General features: G+C 37.5%; 1 protein-coding gene across 2 annotated transcripts in view; it reads left to right on the top strand.

The window, feature by feature from the left end:
* Nucleotides 1-21,693, top strand: part of LOC137295619 (cyclin-dependent kinase 20-like) — a 47,523-nt gene that overhangs the window by 9,084 nt on the left and 16,746 nt on the right. For both annotated transcript variants that reach the window (XM_067827065.1, XM_067827066.1), the window contains exon 7: nucleotides 14,829-14,891. In XM_067827065.1, the coding sequence (XP_067683166.1) occupies nucleotides 14,829-14,891 (63 nt within the window). The remainder of the gene's footprint in view (nucleotides 1-14,828; nucleotides 14,892-21,693) is intronic.

Here is a 21,693-nt window from a genome sequence, read left to right as displayed (position 1 = left end):
TTTAACAAAATAAGATGAGAACGAAACCAAAATTATTATAGGTGAGACAGCTGAAAGCAAATCACTGTCATTTATTAATATATTTGGACCAACACATGTGAACTATTGCGTTATAACTCTTTATTTGATCAACTATTGATTGGTCTGAACATAAAACACTGATTAAATACAATGTTGGAACACATCATATGATGACGTATTGATTCTTGTGAAGATTAATCACTGATGTTAGGCTTCACCAAGAAATGCTCACTTATCTTCATCCAACTACAAAGTAATTCTAAAGTCAAAAGTCAAGCGTTGGTAAAATCAGAAAATGATTTAGCTGATGTCTGGACAGAAAGTAATCAAGATAGAAGAGACATTGTGACACCTGGTGGCAGGATAATCATAGAAAACACTCCGCCAATTGATTTCAGCTTGATATACCAAGCTGTCTATGACCTGACTTGGAACATCACGCACAAAACACTGATTTATTCTTTAGATGTCACGTTTAAGTCCTTAGGATACTCATACAGAAGCTGAACCTGAACTTATCCAAAAAACATCATGACAACAAGAATTGTGTCAGGTGACGAACAAGATTGTAAGGACTCTAATGGGTTTTAGACCAGCATCTTTTATATGAATTTGAGGCCAAGACAATTTTATTTCTTGTTTTACGGATCTGCCGGTCATATGTTTTCAAGAATAAGCAAAAAAAAAAATAATAATAATTTTCCCTGCTAAGAAAATAAAATCCAAATGTTTTTATTGGCCAAAAATGTAAACTTACCCCCCCAACAATATTTTGTCAGTGCATTTTGCCCCATTTACAAATTGCCAGAAGCAAAATACTTTTAATATTTAAGAGGAATATTACTTGGATTGGTGATTTTTAAATGTAATTTTTCCCTCTTGCCTCTAGGTTTTCTGTGTATAATAATAGATAAAACAAGAAATAAAATTATTTTGACCGGAGAGGGAAACAAATATTTGCAGCAACTGCATGTGATTTTCCGGACATGTAAATGAAACCTGTGGGGTGATATGTCTTATGAGATATTGACCTACATGAAGTAGGTACTCACAGACTGTCACATACTTTAGACTGGAGGCAGAACCTAGTAATGTACTGGGCTATATAAAAATCACAAAGTAAGATAACTTGGCAATCATGGCCGGGGACACTAGAAACAGACTTCTTACGATATGAATGTAGGGAATAGAACCCAGGTCTTCACCGTGATGAGTCAATACTTTATCCGCTGGACTACCCCAATGTGACTAATTTGGTGTAATGGTGTAACACTGTTTACAACAATATTTCAGTTGCGTTACAGCATGTAGCCAGAATACATATGATTGTAGCACTATGACTGTCGTATGTTTATGTTAAAGTTTGTGAGTTACGATCATGTTTGTGCTACAGCTGTGGCTACCTGCCTGGGACTGGGACTGAAAGGACAGGACTGGGCGTGCCCTCCAAGTGCCACAGTTAACGGGTTTAAATCAGAGCATTACCAGGGATAGAAATGCAATCATTTTTTTATAGGTGCCGAGACAGATATTTCAGGTGTGCCTTTATGAAATAATTGTCTTATACATTTTGATATTCAAGTTAACAATAAAACATGGTTACATTTTTCAGTTTTTTAATATATTGTGAAATAAAACCTGTAAACTTGACAGCTGGGTTTAGTAAACACTTTCATGATTTGTATGAAAAAAAGCTCAACCTCATTTGTCCCAGAAACCAGCTTACCCACAAACTGATGTTATCATCCAAAGCAGGATTTCCTGTTCAATGTAACGTAATCCTCACTGGCATTCAAAATGGCCACACCCATGTTTAAGCTGTGAGATTTACAGTACCACAGGTAAACAGTTTAATGGGATGCAAAAACATGCTTGAATCATATGAGTTGGTCAATTTGGTGAGTATTATATTTACTAATTTTAGTCATGCCATCAGGGCATATTAAAAACATTTCATCTGTACTGTTTCAATGTTTAACTTTCCATGTCACACAAATTAAGAACTGTTTTCATTCCTGAATACAATATGCAGTTTACACTTTTTAAATATTGAGTGAAATATAATGCACTAGATAGTTTTATTGAATATACAACCTCCTTATTGCAACTATTATCAAGCTCATTCATTCATTCATGTTCATTCATTCATGTTCATTCATTCATCCATTCATTCATCCATTCATCCATTTGTTGATTTGTCTGGTAAATAGGTGCAATTTACACACAAAATAATTTAATACGAATGTTCATATTTTTTTATCATACTTATATTTGCCATATTCGTGAGTGCCTAAGAATCAAGACTACGTGAAGTTTTTCTCTTCTTGATAATGTTAGAAACTGGTTTTGATTGGGACAGCATCTGAAATTGCTTTTTGATCATTTGTAAATGTTGCAAGGTTATTGTAACCTGTAAAAATTAAAGCAGTAATAAAACACACTGTCATGACACTGGATTGTCTGGTCAAGCTGTCTTATTGCCAGACCATTGTTGTTTCTGATGCTGGTTTCAGAATAATCTTCCTTTTCTGAGGGCTGAACTCTCTGAGTAAAATAGTTTTTTGATGAAAGTGTTTTTTCAAGAATGAGAAAAAAAATATATATGAATTAATTTTCTCTGCTTGAAAAAATAAATCTGTATGTTTTTATTTTTCCAAAATGTAAACTTACAAGAAAAAATGTTTTTCATTGTTTTTTTGTTGTTTTTTTTGTCGTGTATATGCTCTTCACAAACTGCCAGAAGCAAATTACTTTTAAGATTTAGAAGGAATATTGCATTGACCAGGGATTTTTTTTCTTTTTGCCCTGCTGCCTAAAGCTGCTGCTGTCAAAAATCTGCAAAACAAGAAATATAACTGGTCTGGCCTTACATGAGAATATATTCCACAAACAGTGTCCAGAAATAATATTCATGCAAAACATTTTCACTGGATATTTTCACCAAGATAATTACTTCCAGCGAAAAGAATCTCCTTGAGGGATAAATATTCTATTACAAACTTTGGAAAAAACAGACAAGTAGAATGACTCATGAGAAACTAGAGATTAATACTTTAGGACTTGTAGACTGAAGTTTTTTTAGTAGTTTTGAAATAATTATTTCCACACATTTTAGTGCTACGACGTTTTTGTCACTGTAATGAGTATATGTCTGAAGACATTTTGTACCAATCTTTGCCAATGCATTGAATTAGAAATTATTAGTCTGTCGATATTACATTAGACACTGGTGGTGGTGATTTTAGAAAGACCAGGTTGTGCTGCATTCAAAATGTTTCAGGCAATTAGTTAAACATATTGAGTCTAATTATTTTAAGCGGCAAATGTAACTGTCAACAAATCTGTGACACCTCACTTCACTGACACTGATTATAAACCTGTCATTACAGCTCATGCAAAGTCTTGGGACTCCTAAGTAGGTATAAATAAATTACATGAACTTAAATCAACTTGGTTGCACCTTCTTGGGTTGTCAGTTCAGATTTGAAGAGGTAATTTTAAGATGATGTCGTACGGGCCACTCTAAATACAGTGAAAGCTGTCAAAGCTGGCATCTGTCCAATCCGGCAAGTTGTCAACATTGGTGTACATTTGTCATCAGCTCTACAATCCGTCACATTTTTAAAGCGGATTATTTCTTCAGTCCCAATAAGTGCCAGTTTAGACAGCTTCCACAGTATACTCATGACTACAGCCTGAGAGATGAAGATCCTTCATTTTTTTGTCCCTTGTGATTACCGTCAGGCTGTGTTAGTCTCGACTCACATAATCCGATTCCCGCGATATCTGAATGGTAGCTAGCTGCAACTAATATTGTGTACTTGTTTAATGGCATTCTAGAAATTGGTGAGTCAAAACTGAAACATACAGCTTCATGGATTACAACTTCTTGTTTATTACGCTGAGCAACATAATAAACAAGAAGTTGGAATCCATGAAGCTGTATGTTTCATTTTTATTCTTTTGTACTGTGTAGACTCATTAACTGTTAATTCATTAATCTAGGGCTTCCCTCGCCAGATATGGATGTGAATTTGTAGTGACAGATTAGCTAATTATCCCCTGCAACAATGAAGTTGGGGGATATAGAAACAAGTTCCTTCCATCTGTCCGCAATACTTTGTCTGAAGCGTATCTCCTAAACTATTCATAATGGCTTAACCAAACTTTGTACACAAGTCAAGATATTATTTTTATTTGTGTGTAGTTTCCATGGAAACATGACTTAGGCTGTGAATATGACTGATGGTGAGGATGTCATCTTGCCTGTACAGATCTTCCAAACTACTACTACTACTTCTACTACTACTACTAGTTCAGGGAGAAAATTCCATTTGACAGATGCCATGTTCTGGTAGGACTTGTAGCCAAATTATTTCAGGCTCCACTTTGGTACACAGAGCAGATTAGCTGAGGATGAATGGAGAGTTCTTGGTGGCATGTAAGGGGAGAGGAGTTCTCGAAGATACACAGGTGCAATACCATGAATGGACTGATAAGTAAGTGTAAGGATCTTGTTGTCAGCGCGAGCTGCAGTAGGCAACCAATGAAGAGACATCAGGACGGGAATGATGCGGCAGGGTTTTGGTCAGAGAGAAACTATGCGGGGAGCTGTGTTCTGGATTTGTTGCAGTTTTTGGATGGACTCTTGTGAAGCTGCAACCAACAAGCTGTTGCAATAGTCAAGTTGTGAGAGAATCAATGTTCTCACCTAGGCAGACGCAGCATCCAGTGTCAAGAGATGTCTGATCTGACCATTGCTGCGGAGATGGAAGTATTATTTATGAATTTCTGTCATCACAACATGGCAGGAATATTGCTGATTTGACTGAAACCTTTAACTCACTCATTCATTATGACAATATTTACTTCTGCAGATTTTCTGCAAAACAAACAATGAATGATATCAGATTGGGCACATCTTTAACAAACCCTACATGCCACCTTAGCTGTGTTTCAGATGTGAAGTCTATTACATTTCTCTTACCTCTAACTTAACAAAATCACTCAAGAGATTAAAAATCAAAAGCCAATCAAAACCTGCAGACATTATTTCATGGGAAGGAGCCAAAATTGTCAGGAGTTTTATTCTCTTAGTTGTCCTGTGAGTGGGGCGAAATAATGGGCCCCACTGTTGACTTGAAAGGTTCTCTCTGTATATTGAGAGAATGGCTCATGTGAACTGATAGTATTCACTTTAAGAGGTGTACAAGAAACCAACATGGTCACCTTAGCGTTAAACACTACCATAATTCTACACTCAGGTTATGAGTCACAGTCACCTTAGCACTAATGTCCATCTTCGCAACTCGAGTCTTCCAGCTTGAGATTTGTGTCAGCTCTTTTGAGCAGCTGCAAGACGGAAAGCAGGCATGTTATAAATGCATCATTATTATTATCATTAAGACCATAATAATTCTTTGTTAAGGTTAGAAGTTACAGTCACCATAGTGGTAAGACTATCATTATTTTATGTTAAAGTTGGAAATTACAGTAACCTTAGTGGTAAGGCTCCCATAATCCTAAGGCTGGAAGTATGGTCAACTTAGCAGTAAGACACACATTTCAAATTTGACATTTCTTATGACTGGCATTGAAACAGTTAGCAAGCGTAAAATTTAAAGACAGCAAACAAGTGTCACATGTCATGAACTTTGGTCATAAGTCATTGAAAAAATAAAATACAGTCGGACAGTGAGGCAGGCTGCTGGCAGATTTCCACAGGACAGTCAGTATATCTGCCGGATTTGTCTGAGGGTCAGACACTATTTGGGAACACTGTCGCTTAATTGCAATTGGAGACCCAGCAATTGCAATCCATCGATAGAGTTATCCTGGAATCATAATTTACTATTCATTACTACCACTACAAGCAATATATTAGGGTTCAGATGTTAGACAAGTATAAATACAGAATATTAGTTTCATCATGATCAGTAATAGTTTAGAGAAAGACCCCAGTTTAAAGCAACAACAATGCATGTCACAGACATATTCAAAAGTTATATGTTACAACTACATCTAGGTTAAAAGGTTGTACATAAATCCTAGCCTGAGGCAATAACGACACAACTGTTAGACAAAACCTGTCAGTAAGACAAAACCTAGTCTAGACGTGATTACACGATGCCATTTAGAAAGTGGTGAAATACAACATATGTCATATTTGGGATTTCACTTTCTTAGTAAAGTTCAAATGGCATCATATAATCATAGCTTTCGGCCGTGGGAGCCGTGCCAATTTACACCTATCAGAGGGGTACAAAGTACGCAGTATGGACTACCAGTTGCCCGACATTCATTTTTTGGAAGTCATAGTGGCTAAGCGGGCTAGATGGCTGACTTTGTGTGCTGGCGATTAGGTGCCTGACTCTGAGGGTGCGGGTTCAATTCCATGATGGGACTCAACCAAAAGAGTACTAGAATTTGTACTTTACTAAGAAAGTGAAATCCCAAATATGACATATGTTGCTAGTCTAGACGGTTTGATAAACTGCTTTGAAGTAAATATGTCATCAGTATATCATTGTGCGAACACTTCAAATTAGGGTCATTAAGACAAGGCTCAGAGTAAGCGCATCTATTGTAAGCGGGCCGGCTGCCAAGTGCCTTTAATTGACACATCAAATTAAGCTTGTTTTGATCTAACCCAAGCATACAGTAAATGTACCAACAAGATTAATGCCAACTGAAATAGGATTAACATGATTAAGAACTCCCCTCTGCCTGTTCATTACAGGACACACCCAACTCTGTATATTCTGTATTTTATTGGTTACTAAAGGACACACACCATTTTGTATCATTCAACGAATCATTGGGTGGATTGCGAGCCGTAAATTGCTTACAGTCGGCAAATGTATCGCTTATTCTGGGCTTGCAACACCTCGAAGTGTTTCTCTCTCTTCCGAAAATGGTGGAGCGATTACCTTTTGCCCGTCTAGCCATAATACAGAACATATTAGAAGAGTTTCGATGACAAGTGATGAATTCATGATTGTTGATAGCTACACTGAAACTGTGGAAGAATCTGAGGATGCTAGCATGTAAGCTGTCTTTGACAATTAGCCAGTTGAACAATTCTTGTTCAGACGTCAAATTCAAATTTCTACAAGCTGGTATTTTGGTTTGAGGATGAAGCGACCTCATCCGGCGATTGCTGCTGCAGTTGCAAGCAGCTGAAAGTTAGTGATCCACTTGCAAGCAGTTGGTTGTTTCCAGCACACTTTGATGCATCATTACACTACTAAATGGCACCCTAGATGATTGCTTCCTTAACAGTGCTAGTCCACATAGTCACCATGGATAACGCTGTCAAACGCAACATACTTCTCTGCCTTGATCAGGCACTGTTTCATTCCCATATTGCCAAGCAGCAGGCAGGGTAACAATAAGTACCATCATTTAATATCTTTTAGGATGTATGGATATGATAACACAGGGAGTAGAGTTGATTGTAGCCCTAAGATTTCTTAAGTTTGATCGTAGCCAATATGTTAAGAATGGGCTTAAGATGTTCGTAGGGCTATGAACGTTTCAAGAATAACAAAGCTGTTCATTACTCTAGAAACATAAATTGATAGAAACAGCCAACAATATGATGACACTCTTATCAATTTTGTACGAGTCAAGCAAGGTCTAAGACCATTGCGACAGAGGCATTACCATTGTGATGTCATTAATGTACCTGAAAGCATTGATGTAGAAACTTCCCAAGGAAAGCTTCAGTTTCAAATTTGTTAATATTAGATCAAGGCATATGGAATATGGTTGACTATACTTTCTTAAGCATGAAATTTTGAAATTTTCTGACATCAACAGCTTTATAAGCATGTGTGAATGTAACTCAAGTTCTGCTGTATAGCAAATAATGTTTCAGTCATTTTATCTATCATATCTGTTCTGTTTGTAGAAATGGTAAACTGGGATATGGGTCATATTGCCACCATTGTACCTTGGTGATAATCATCTCGCAGGTTGCTAGCCAATTATTTCAAGATATATCGCCTCATAGAAAAGGTATTGCGGTAAATTGCCTCACCACTGAGGCCACAGCTCTGCTAACCATCTGATCCCATTGATCACCCATACAAAAAGCATGGGTTACTGAAGATCATTTCCAACCAATTCTCTTCCCCACAGAGGTTACCCCTGTCATATCTTCCTACCTTATATTACCCCTGTTCTAATGCAGCCATATTTCCTGTTTTCTGAGAATATCTTAATATCTTAAATTCATTGAATATTAAGTCATCTGGAATAATGTCTAGATGCTGTTTATGCCTCCCTGTGATTTTTCTCTTGTGTTGGTGCAATATTGTGAATGGTGACAGCAGGTTGCAATAATGACGTGAACATTTTGGTTTTCTTGACAAATTAGACAAATTGTTGCACTGAATATTGTTTTCTAAAGTTAACCAGTGCACTCCTTTCATCCTAACTCATTCACAAATTATTTCTTACAACCTGCAAGTGACAGATAATTATCATAAACAAACAGTCTAAGTAAACTTGATCTCAGTATTTTTCGTTACATTCCTCTTCTGAGTCTAACAAACCCTAGTAGGAGGTCGTGTAACCTTTGAGACTGACCAATCAGAACACAGCTTATCAAATTGTGAAAGTCGACATTCCCATATTTTTTAAACGTTTAGCTTGAAAAAATCCCAGGCTTGTGTTGTATTTCAAAATACATCTGAGGTTTAAATTATAATACTTCAAATGTAAAAAATTATTCTTTTTTAAACATCTTACTTATTTTTGGTTGGCAGTATGAAAAGTTACTGCCTTTGAATTTCATACATTTTCTAGCATAGAAATTGTTCAGAGTAAATTGGTTCATAAATCAAGCTAAATAAGTCAGTCATTGGTTTTAACGTCATGCTTAATAATATTTCACTTATATGATGACCTACATGCGTGTGTATGTCTAGGCTGTGTGCACTAGCCCTGACTTATGCTGGTTTTATACTGCTTATCTCACTGAGTTACTATGCTGCAGGTAAACATGAACACTGACACATTATACTGACTCCAAGCTGTCACCTGTCCTTGTAGTACCCATTAATGCAGAGGGCTAAGCAGGGACCAACAAGTATCCTCTTTTAACATCTTTTGGTATGACATGGCTAGGGATCAAACCCATAGCCTTCCACTGTGTGGGTGGATGTTCTAACCACTATACCACAGAGGCACGCTTCAGTAAAAACAGCCTTAACTTTTACATACACCTTAAACAAGTCTTGCCTTTGCGTACCTTCCTTCCCTAAAGTACATATCCACAGATATTCAACAACCTCATGTGCAATATTGACTTCATATTATCGCAAAACACCAGTGGTACCACATTTCTCTGTGAAGAGTTGCCTCCCTTATGCACAGCACAATCCTATGATATATGAGTTTGAATCCCAATTCAAACCGGATACGGTTTCTAGGCCTTCATCATTTTGCACTTTCGGCACAAATTAAGATAACTACTGCTAGACACATATTAGATGATCCTGCGCACTAAACGCATTTGTGACAAGAGAGGCAGTACAACGAATTGGGCGAGTACACTTGGCTGCTACTGGTAGCGTGACGATTATGCATGTGCAATACATGCTAACTGTGACATGAAATCAACACCGCTACTGATTAACACCTGTCTCGCTACTGTGTAACACTTGTCTCGCTACTGTTTTACACCTGTCTCAATACTGTTAAACAGATTTCAGTTGTAGTAAAAAATGTCCAAGTTAGGAAAACATGGGCAAATAGTTCATTCTCAGGCAAGGGAGATAGCATACAATGTTATCATGTATATGGACTAAAAATTGTGCAACCAAAGCAGATTCTCTTTTACAAAGTAGCCTTGCTACTGGACTCTCAACGGCAACTTTAAAGCGGAAGGTGGTAGGAGTGCGAGTGGACCTACATTTATCAGTCCCACCAAGTTGCGCACACCCAAAACTTGCAGTTGCAAACTTGATGATTTCGACCGGTATGCAGTCCGTCAATTTGTACAAAGTTTATATGGTGTAAAAAAACAACTATCCACTCTGGATACGATGTATGATATGGCAAAGTGCCAGTTGAACTACAAGGGTTCTAAGGAAAGTTTTCAGAAAAATCTCAAAGACATGGGGTTTAGGTGGCGAAAAACGCAGTCAAACCGTAAACTTTTAATGGAACGTAAAGACATTGTTTCCAAGCGTTTGCAATACTTGCGTGCAATAAAGAAATACTGAGAAGAAAATCGAACACTCATCTTTATTGATGAAACATGGTTGCATGTACACCACATTGTCCCAAAGTGTTGGCAACTTGAGGGTGAAGTCGTAACAAATGGGGTTCAACCTCCGTCTGGCACCGGACCTCGGCTTATTGTGGTTCATGCAACGGTTTTGTTCCAAACGCTTTGCTTGTTTTTGATTCCAAACTGAAATCAGCAGACTATCGTGACGAGATGAACTTGGATAATTTTTCCAAATGGCTCCAGGAAAAGTTGATCCCAAACCTTCCACTGCACTCTGTCATCGTTATGGATAATGCACCATATCATAGCAAGCAAGTGGACAAATGTCTGACAACCGCCAACAGAAAAGATGACAAAGGCACAAAGGCACAATGTCTCATTTGATGAGAAAATGCTTAAAGCCGGACTATTGTTTCTTGCAAAATCCAACAAGTCGGGCCCTGTCAACAGAGTAGACACGATGTTGAAGCAACATGGTCATGATGTACTACGTCTCCCTCCATACCACGCAGAACTAAACCCGATTGAGTTAATTTGGGCAAAGGTGAAAAATTATGTCGCTTCACAAAACTTGCAGTTCACAAAAAGTTCTTTAGAGTCGCCATAAATGAAAGGATGTCTGCAATCGGTGCAAAAAGAATGGTCGGAATGTTGTAAACAAAGAAGAAGACAAATAGATGATTGGGGCATTGACAGGCATTTTAGATATTCAACAATTTTGTTAAAAAAAACCCAGGAAAATGTCATTTGCTTCGTGAAATGGATCAGTGGTCCTAAACATATTTGCTCAGTATATTATGTTGATTCAATTCGTTGGGATTGTACCTGTTCCCAGATCGAGTGTGCTATAAACAATTCATGCGTGAAACGCACGGGGAAAATGAACTTCTCGATATTAATCAGACAACCTGTCTCCCTCTTGTTTGAAGTGGATTGTTCTGTGGGGCATTCCCAAGTATGCAAATTGGGGTCATTTGTCAGGTCGTGGATCATCTTATATGTGTTTACCAGTAGCTGTGACATAACTGGTAGACCCACTCACTGAGAATTTCTTGATTGATTTCTACTGGCATATTTGTCCAGTATGTTTGTAAAACGGTGTATTTTCGATCGAGTCTCAATTGAAGCACACGAACATACATCACTAAATGTTTTTTAATGAAATCTGTAGACGCCGAGGGAATATGTCCAGCTGTGTAGACATAATGATCTAATATTAATTTGTAATGTAATATAAGCAGACTTATCGAAACCTATCCCTCTTTGTTGATACGTGTCGATGGATGTAAATAGTTCTTTCAATAAGTTGTGTGCCAGAGGAGAATAAAATTCTGCTCATATTGTTTTGATGGTCTCAGGTGGTTGGTTGATTACACAATGTCCCACACATCTGCTTTTTCACAAGACTCAAACCAGAGTTTTGAAGATGAGACTAATAAGGCCTGTTGAAAGGAATATTGTGGTTCTAGCATCTAATTTATTATATGAATAGAAAAGGATGTTTTTTCCCATTTTCTTTCTAAAGCCGTGCAACATAATTTGTAAAGTACTGTTAGATCTTCCATTGTCATTTCTTGGTCTATTTGGGGCAGTGCGGTGGCCTAGGGATTAAAGTGTTTGCTCATGAAGCCAGAGGCCCGGGTTCAATTCCCCACATGGATAGAATGTATGCAAACCATTTCTGGTTTTCCTCTGCTGTGATATTGCTGGAATATTGCTAAAAGCAATGTGAAAGCCAACTAACTCACTGTTTGTCTACGTAATAAAAATCAATTGATCTCTTTTGGCTCATCAATTATCGATGAGCTCAGGAGACTCATTGATATTCATGAAAAATGAAACATCCAATTTAACTTTAAAAAGTGTTTTCTTATTGTGCTGTCAGTTGTATATCGACAGAAGTAGAGTTTGGTGTAGTTGGAAAATCAGTAACGACACCAGGTGTTCATGATAACCACCCTGCACAATGTTACTTTTTACTTAAAAGATTAGACGATGAAGATTAGAAAAGGAACTAGGTAACATGTACTAAAATTGTTATATACTTTCACAGTTTTACATATATGGAATTATCAGAGTGCTGGTGATGCTGGAATATTTATGCACCAGTTTAGTGAAAGTTATAATAACTTTCATTTGCCTTCTATTGCAGAACCCACAAAAGTATTCCATGGCCTCATCTAGGGGAATACAACCTTGCTCGGGACTGATAAAACCCTGTATTTCCCTCGACACAATGTGATAACTTATAATATCATCAATTATTCAAATAGAATAATTGCTTTGCAGAGGGGCAACTCTTTGTTCCTTTGTTGATAGTAAAATGTCTTTATGCTTCAATTTACATCACTGCAACTGACTACACATCTGAAAATGTGAAAAACAAGTTTTTACTACAAAATGATGATATATGTCCCGTTTTGCCTGCCATGACACACTGTTTGAAATTCACTTCATAAATTGATTTACAGCTCATATATTTTCTGACAAAGACCTTTTTATCTTTCCTAATTCAAACTTGTTGAGGAAAGTAGGTCATGTATGCATTTTGTATTTTAAAAAAATGAAAAATAAATTGGTCATTTTAACAAAACAAACCGAGGTGTTCGTGGATGCATTTAGCGTAGGTTCTACATGTCCCATATGTAATATGTTACATGTAGGATTACACTGTCTCACAGCTTCACTGACTCCAAGGCTGTACTAAATGATAAGCCCATGGATCTAGGGTAATTCTGTGCTATAAAGAAGCAAGTCTGGATAAGTGAACAATCCCCAGAACCCTAGTCTGTTCTTTATTTTTTTTCCAGATATTTTCATTTGGACTATTAGTTATTATAGACCTGTGAAGGTCCCGGGGTAGAATAGGCCTTCAGCAACCCATGCTTGCCATGAAAGGCTGCTATGCTTGTCGTAAGAGGTGACTAACAGGATTGGGTTGTCAGGCTTGCTGACTTGGTTGACACGTGTCATCGTTTCTGAATTGCACAGATTGATGCTCATGATGTTGATTACTGGATTGTCTGGTCCAGACTCAATTATTTAGAGACTGCCACCATATAGCTGGAACAATGCTGAGTGTGGCGTAAAACTATACTCACTCACCCACACATTCATTAATTATTATAGTCTGTTGAAAGAAAGGAACAGCCAGGTTGGCTAGAAGCACATGTATAAATGCTGACAAAGTTATAGAATCATTTACCTGTGCTGTGCTGTTTCCAATAATCCTTTCTTGCACACATGGCTCAGTCCATTTTCTTGCACACCTGGCTCAGTCCATTTTTTTGCACTCCTCTCTCGTAACAAATAGTGAACAGTGTCAATATTTTAATGATAGTTTGTTAAACAACTTTCTTATTTGTAAGACAAAAGTTATGCAAACACCTCACAGAGTTGGTATGATGTTTTGATTTTGATGAGCGTTTCGTTGAGTATGATATGTTAATTAATTTTCGAGTTAGATTGCAGCTCATCAGCCCACTTCTTAGAGCTTGGGTTTAAATCCTGGATACAACTGAATCCAAAATGCATTAGAATGTGTATTTTACTGACAAAATGTCACCAAATCTGTAATGTATACAGTGGAAGCTGTCAGAACTGGCATCTGTCAAATCCAGTAAGTCAACACTGGCGTAAAATCTCAGTCCTGTCCGTGGCTTGTACATTTATCAGAAGCTCTACAATCCGGCACATTGTCTGGACTGGATTATTTCTTCAGTCACAATGGGTGCTAGTTAAGACAGCTTCCACTGTATTGTTTGAACACTTTCTACATGGCATTGTGAGTTCATAGCTTTGACAATAGGAGCCATGCCAATTTCCTCTTGTCAGATGGGTAAACAAAGTAGGTGATCAAGACTACAAGTTGTCTGACTACCATTTAGTGGAAGCATCAGTGGCTGAGTGGGTTAGATGGCAGACTTTGTGTGATGGCGATTAGATGCCTGACTTGCAGAGTGTTTCTGAACAGTAACCATCCACTTATATCACAATTTAATGAACAAACAAGATTTCATGATGAAATGTAAAGAAGCCTTGAGGTTCTTGAGAGGCATTTAGAAGTTGATATTCAAGTATAGAACAAAATATCATGGATGTCAACTTCTTTTTTAGTGTATACATGTTTCTGGGATTTTTTTTATCAAATTACCTCACCAAGGAACAAATAAAATCCTAGAAATATTGTATATACAATGAAGAAGCAGTTGACATCCATAAAATTTTGTCTTGTACAGAAGATTTGTTCAGATACCAGTCCGATTGTTGTGATGAGAAAAATTTGTAATTAATGTGCTGACATACTGACAGGTAAGATCTGTTGCCTTTATAGTAATTTAAAATCTGTGAAATATGTTGTGGAAAAGGATAGACTTAGGAAGTTCACCTGATGGATTGAATGCACTGGATCCTTTCACAGGGTGGTGCAGTGCATGATTTGATTCAGTCGACATTGAAAAAATTCTCCTTTACAGTCTCTTTTCAGATTGAAATAGATAAAATATCCAAGACTATATCAATGCTGATTGGATGCACATGCTTATTTTTATTGTTTGTTTGTTTACAGATGGTACAGAGCGCCGGAGTTGTTGTACGGAGCCAGGAAGTATGACGAGGGTGTGGATCTCTGGTGAGTGTTATTTTCAATACTTCCATATAACCTGGCCAGCTCAGGGAGGGATCATCCCAGTGTGTGTGAGTTTAGTTTTACACGGCCTTTAGCAATATACCAATATGCAGTATGAATAGGTTTCATGATCTGTACCTGTGTCGGGAATCGAACCCGAATCTTGGCTTGCCAAGCGAAAATTTACCCCACTGCCCCTTTAATCACTGGAAGCATCAGACCAAATGACATTTAGTAATGGCATTACAGAAGTGAGTGAGTTTAGTTTTAAGCTGTTTTTAGCAATATTATTAATAATCACAATAATGTGTCCATTCATATAGCGCCAAACTCTATACAGGGTATGCTCATGGTACTAACTATCAGAGCACAGCACATTGTTACGTCTTTTAGGTACTAGAAGGTTATTGTCACATAACTTTTGCTACCGGGTACCCATTTTCTGCTGGGTGAACAGCTGACTGAAGTCCTAGAAACTCTCAGGAGTCAAGCTGCCCCACTTATCATGATCATGATACACAATACAATAACAGTGACAGAATTGCAACAGCATTAACTGAGTATTTGAAGTATACAGTAGATCTTAGGAGCATGTTCATTTTATCCAATGAATCCTCACAGATTACTCAATTCAAAAGTGACAACCCAATCACTGCTTTTCATTTTCTGTGTCACTAATATTCCAGCTCGTGACAGAGGAATTTACAGATCAACAAATTGTAAGGGTATCTTAAGTAAATGAACTCCGACGTCTGTTCTTGCTATCAAGGATTTAGGTATGGCTCATGTATGGTTACACAGAACTTTTACCTCACCTCTTATGACCAATAAAAGTAACAATAAATTCCAAAACTAATTTTTCCACAAAAAGGAATTTATAGAATTTTCAGACAAAAATCAGATAGATGTGTAGTGTTTGGAGAATGTGTTGAAAACGAATGAACTTGGGTTTATCATCACAATCAATGTGTCTGTGTTTGCATGTGTGTTGGGGCTGTTTGTACTGGTGAGTGATGAGTTTAGTGTTTTGCTCCACACTCAGCAATATTCCAGCTACATGGCAATCTCTTGTAATATCTCCCTATGAATCTCTGTTCTAATACGGCCTGTTCATGGTGTGAGTTGTCAGGATTCGTGATTGGCTGCAATCAGACATAGTTGTGCAATCAGCGACGTTGTTTCAAAAGTGATCATTTGAAAGGTTTCGTGAATTTCTGTATGGTTCAGAAAAACTAGGACCTCTTCCCCAGTGCCATGCGTAAATGTTTCTTCTAGACAGAACTCAGTCATGTAATAATGGATCAATGACATCTCTATCACCCTCGCTGACAACTTAAAAAGGTAGCCATTAAAGTCCCTCGGAGAGGAAGAATATTTGTGGCCCCACATTTACTTGCATCAGTCAAGTTGGATCTAAGTCGATGTAGCATGAGTTCTGACTGGATAGAAAGAAGAGAGATAATTCGTGTTGTTTTTTGGTGTTAGGCGATTTTATGAGAACTGGGAAAATTGGCCGTATTAGAACAGTGGTTCGTTGGAAGATATGACAAGTAACCTCTGTGGGGAGAGAATGTTTATATGGCGGCTGTCTAAATAATTTGAACAAAGTATGGACCAGACAATCCAGTGAGCAACAACATGAGCATCATGCCCACCCATTAGTCATTGTTCTGTTCTGTTTATCCCAATCCATGGGCTTGTAAAATAAGAAATAACATGTCCACATATAAACAAGTACATTTAATCATGTGATTAAACTATGTTGTTATTAAACATGTTCAATATATACCTGGACTTATGCTTTGGAACTTTCCAAAATTCCATTCAAAATTTCATCCAATATCGTTAACATTACGTTGAGTGCATGCGTGCGTGCATTTGTGAGTGTGATATTACACCACCTTTAGCAATATTCCAGAACCATCACGGGAACACCAGAGATGTTCTTCATACATTGTACACATTTGAAGAATCGAACCTTGGTCGTCAGCATGATGAGTGGACGCTTTAACAGGCTACCCAACAACCTTAGATTAGGGTGCCTCACCATCATGTGAAGTTGTCAGCAGTAGAGCAACTCAGCATTATTTACCACAACCATGGTCACATTCCTGCTATGCCTGGATGCCTTGAAATGAACTTTAGTTGACATAGAAAGGGTGCATTTATCATAAGTGCCATACTTTGAGTATTTGAAAGTCATATGCAATGTCATGTCAACATGTGTGAAATGCATGAAGTTATTTTAATGGGTTACTTTCAACTGCACCACTAAGAAGGAAACGAGTACAGCTGATTCAGCAGTAATTTCTGGCTCTGCTTATGAGACAATACACATGGTAATTAAATTATCAGCATATTAAACAATGACTAGAACATTACCATCCTTTATATGGTCATGGTAAACTATTGTGTCCAGTCAAACTCAAATTTCAAATTTTATTCACCTACTTTGTCACACAATTACACATATGTTGCTCTAAAAATTTGCTAAAGAGATACAATGTAATTTCTCATCTGTACATAAATCTCAAAATACTTTTCCCCCAAATCCTGGGACTCTGATGGGGTAGCCTATAGTCGTTAAAGGGTTGGCTCGTCATGCTGATGACCCTGGTTTGATTCCTGCACGGGTTCAACATATGAAGCCCATTCCTGGTATCCCCTGCCATGATATTGCTGGCATATTGATATTGCTGGCATATTGATATTGCTGGAATATTGTGGTGGTAGATGGACCTGTGCGTAGAGTTCACAAATCAGGTGAAGTTAAGCACAGTTGAGCTTGGACAGTCTTTGGCTGGGTGACCTTACACAGTAATTACACTGTAAATAATATCATAACTTGGCTAATAGCAGACTCAGTGATAACTTATTGCTGCTTGGTCAGCATATTAAAAAAAAAGTATTTGGACTTTTTCTGCGTCCCTCTGGACGTGGGAGTCCAATTTGTTGTGTCTGTTGTCAATTTTTTGCGCATAGGACGCAGGAATTTACGTCCTATATATCTCTGTAAAATGTGTCTCATATAACAGGTCTCCTATGAAACAAACAACAATGTGATTAACGTGTTTCAGCATATTGCAGCTTTTAACATTTTGTAAAAGTGTACCATCTAAAAAGTGGTATTAGTAGCCATGCTAATATTTTTGTAGTTTCATATGTGTTTTTGTTTGTATGAAAAATACAAACACGTGTGTGCATGGTACATTTAGATTAATATGAAGATATTTGTTGTATTATAATGCTATAAAAGATATAGTTACTTTGGCTAAATGGCTGAAAAAATGTCACATGTTGTCTGTCTTGATAATGTATAACATCAGCCATAAGTAAATCTGTTTTGTGTTTACAAATCCCTTTGATGAATTTTAGTGGATAGTCAAACTATTGTGTGTCTGTTAGAGTAGGTGTTATGTTAAAGGAAAGTGTGTACATACATAGTTGATATTTTTATCACAAATACCTTTCATGTTATAATGGATTAGTTGAAAGGAAAATGCAACGCTTTTGAAACCTTAGCAGAAGGTCAATAAGTGAAATATAGACACAGTAACAGATTGTCAATTGCATGCAAAATAAGATACAAAAACAATATATTTGATGTCATCTATAATGTTTGTCAATATTGTACTTAAAACTTGTACTAAAATGCCACTCAATCAAGATGACAGATGTGTTCAGCAGGAAATGATCAATACGAAGTGTGACAAACGTGTATGTGATAGGTGTCAGGCTAACAACAGCTGGGAGACAAAGATAACACATGGTTAGTTGGTATCAAGTGTCCAGCTATAACTTGGATGCAACATGTTACATTTCGGATTGCTCTGTCACAGATTCTGTTGCTGTTAGTGTTGAGTGCCATCCGGGATTTGATCACACATTCTCAGACTGTGGCATCCAATCACCAGCAGGTTAGCCGTCTAACCCACCTTGCCACCACATATTACACTAAATGGAAGTCTGACAACTGGTAGTCTAGATCATGTTCTTTGTTTACCCCTCTCACACGTGTAAACTTAAGCACAGCTCCCATTACCAAAGCTATTGGTACACAGTGTCTCTCAGAAAATGGTGAAAAACATATATATAGGAATACATTTATATAATAAGTCAAATTTCAGATCAAGACAATACTGATATGATATAATCCAGTCTTACCTCACATTTTAATATTAAATTAAAGATTAATTACTTCTCACTGCAGATTCATGGTGTTAAAGTTTGAGTGTGGTGTTACATTGCTTTTAGCAATATGAAAAAAATAGAAAGTTCATCAACAGGGGATATGAGAAATGGGTTTGTCATGACAAATGAATGCTTTAACCAATAGCCTACCCCACTGCTTCCATAGTTTAAGATGAACAGTGTGTGATTATCATAATATATGAACATTTTGCAAGCTCCATATCGAATGTAAAATTAAGTCCATTTTTGAAATGTGTGGTTGATTAATGTCAAGACAATGTGTGCATTCATAGACACAGGAACATTATCTTCCTAATAGGACTGCAAGAGTCATGACTGCCTGTTTTCATGTGTAATTTTAATTACATCCTCAGACTGACTGCGTACATCATCCAGTCTCCTCTGGGAACATACATTTCTGTGTATGACTGCCAATGATCATTAATGTGACTATCTGTAGCAAGTACTGAATCATGAACTTTGATATAAAGCTTTTAAATGGCTCCTATTCAATGGTTGTATTATCAGAGGCTTTCATTATGAGCACACATAATCAATTCTCAAGTAACGTTCATCTGTGTTGCATAAGATTTCTTCATTTCTCTTGCTGGGATCAAGTGTGATTATATTTAAAGTATGGACAGTTTCCAGAGAGATTGCTGATGGACTAAAAGTAGTGTGATAGCATATTTTGTTACTTGATACTCACCACAGGTCCTGAGTCTTATCAATTACACTTAAATGTCATAATCTGATTAGCTTAGCGCTCTCCTACTGTTTTCAATGTACAAGCGAGTAACATTTCTATGCACCTTGCTGGAAATGCTGAACTCATTTGGTTCCCCATGGTAGTGATTCTTTATATCAAGTAACATTTGATCATGTATGATGTATTGAAATTACCGATGTTTTGAAAATGCAAATTGATGGAAGGGAGATAACTCTTTTTTTCTTTTTTTTATCTGATCTCAAAATCTAGCATGTCTAGAATGTTTCATAAAAAAGGGTGTCATTCCACAACAGTGAGACAGTTGCATGTCCTGTCAAACCAGTCCTTAGAGGGGTGCTTGTGTGTGGTTGGGTGGGGGGAGGGGTTGGGGGGTGAAGTGAGACTTGAATTGGGGGCAGGCATGTCACAAAAAGACATCTTGGCATGATTTTCTCATTACATAAATTGCTGTATAAAATACTTCAAATCTGCTTCGGCAATCAAAAGAAAATTCTGTACAATCACGAGAAGGCAAATTTGAACATCTACAGTTAAAACTGTCTAGTCTCTAAACAAGAAAGTAAGTCATATTGTGAAGGATGTGGCCGTTACTATCCCAACTGAAGATGAACTAGATAGCAGTTGAGGGAAGCTTCACCCCAATGGTATTATGCCACGTTTACAGACTAGTTTGAGGTTCAGCATCTGTTTAACAAATGATAACATTGAGTAGCATGCATGGCGACAATTCTTGACCTTGTCCATGTAAGTGGAACGGAACTGCCATGGTTTCAGTCATATCACACATGGCTGTTGGATATTTCACTGGCCAGAACACACTGACAAATGTTACATGTCACACTTTCTCAGTATTCTGCTGACAAATGTTTATGTCCTGTCATAATGTTATATTCTTTAAGGAACTGTTCATGATTGATGGCTAGGGAATGTGATGATGTCCCACACCTAAAATGTGTGTAAAAAGTAAGTGTTATGTACAAAATTCCTTAGTGAATTCAGCATTAGCAAGAGTTACTGAAGGCCAGTGTAACCAAGATTCTTTAATGGTTGTCTTAATGGTCACCAGTACAATGGGTAGACCTCAACATTTTGATTTATACACTCACAATTGGCTTCTCAAATCATTTGATATCATGAAACAAGGCCAAAAGCTCCACAGGACAAAGACCCTTGCTACAAAAGGCCCTCAACCAAAAGCACTCTGGAAATAGCCCCTCACCAATTTGAGTCCCTTGATCCATGTCTTTCACTTGTTTCAAATATTTCATAATAACGATTGACAAACAAATGTTTCTCCCAGCCAATGTCAGGTTTCCGGCAGGAGCAAATGGTTATATTGCATACCAAACACATCCTACGTATTACACTGGGATCAATGTATTTTGCTAACACACTTTTCTCTCAGCCAAACTCTGGCTTTCCAAAGGGTGAGAACATCACCTCAAAAAGCTGTGCTTTGACAAACAGAATGCTGTCCATTCTGACCTGGTGCCCCATCATTCATATTTTGAATGTGGGGCTGTGCTAATAAAAGACATACACAGATTTGGTAGTATATAAGAATTGTATTCAATTGAATATGGGACGTATTCTGATGAGGTTACATGGGAATGCGTAATGCTAGAGTGGCATGAGGACATGTCCCACAGTCATGTACATATGGTGTTGGTTTACACTCACTCGAAGCAATTTCACAGTCCATCTCCCTGGGTGGTGAGACTGATGAATAGTGCCGTGGAGAGGATGCCTTCATGGTTGGCATATGGATCTATCTCCAATCTGTATTCTTGTAAAATGTTGTCAAGAATTTGACGGGTGGCCGGATTAGTGGCGTGAGTAGGGCGGACTCTGTAATGAGAAGCGTTGGGTTGATATTGGTCGACC

This window comes from Haliotis asinina, chromosome 9, assembly GCF_037392515.1.
Source record: "Haliotis asinina isolate JCU_RB_2024 chromosome 9, JCU_Hal_asi_v2, whole genome shotgun sequence".
Taxonomy (NCBI): Eukaryota; Metazoa; Mollusca; class Gastropoda; order Lepetellida; family Haliotidae; genus Haliotis; species Haliotis asinina.
The sequence above is the reverse complement of the archived record's forward strand: the minus strand, read 5'-3'. Positions and strand labels throughout refer to the sequence as shown.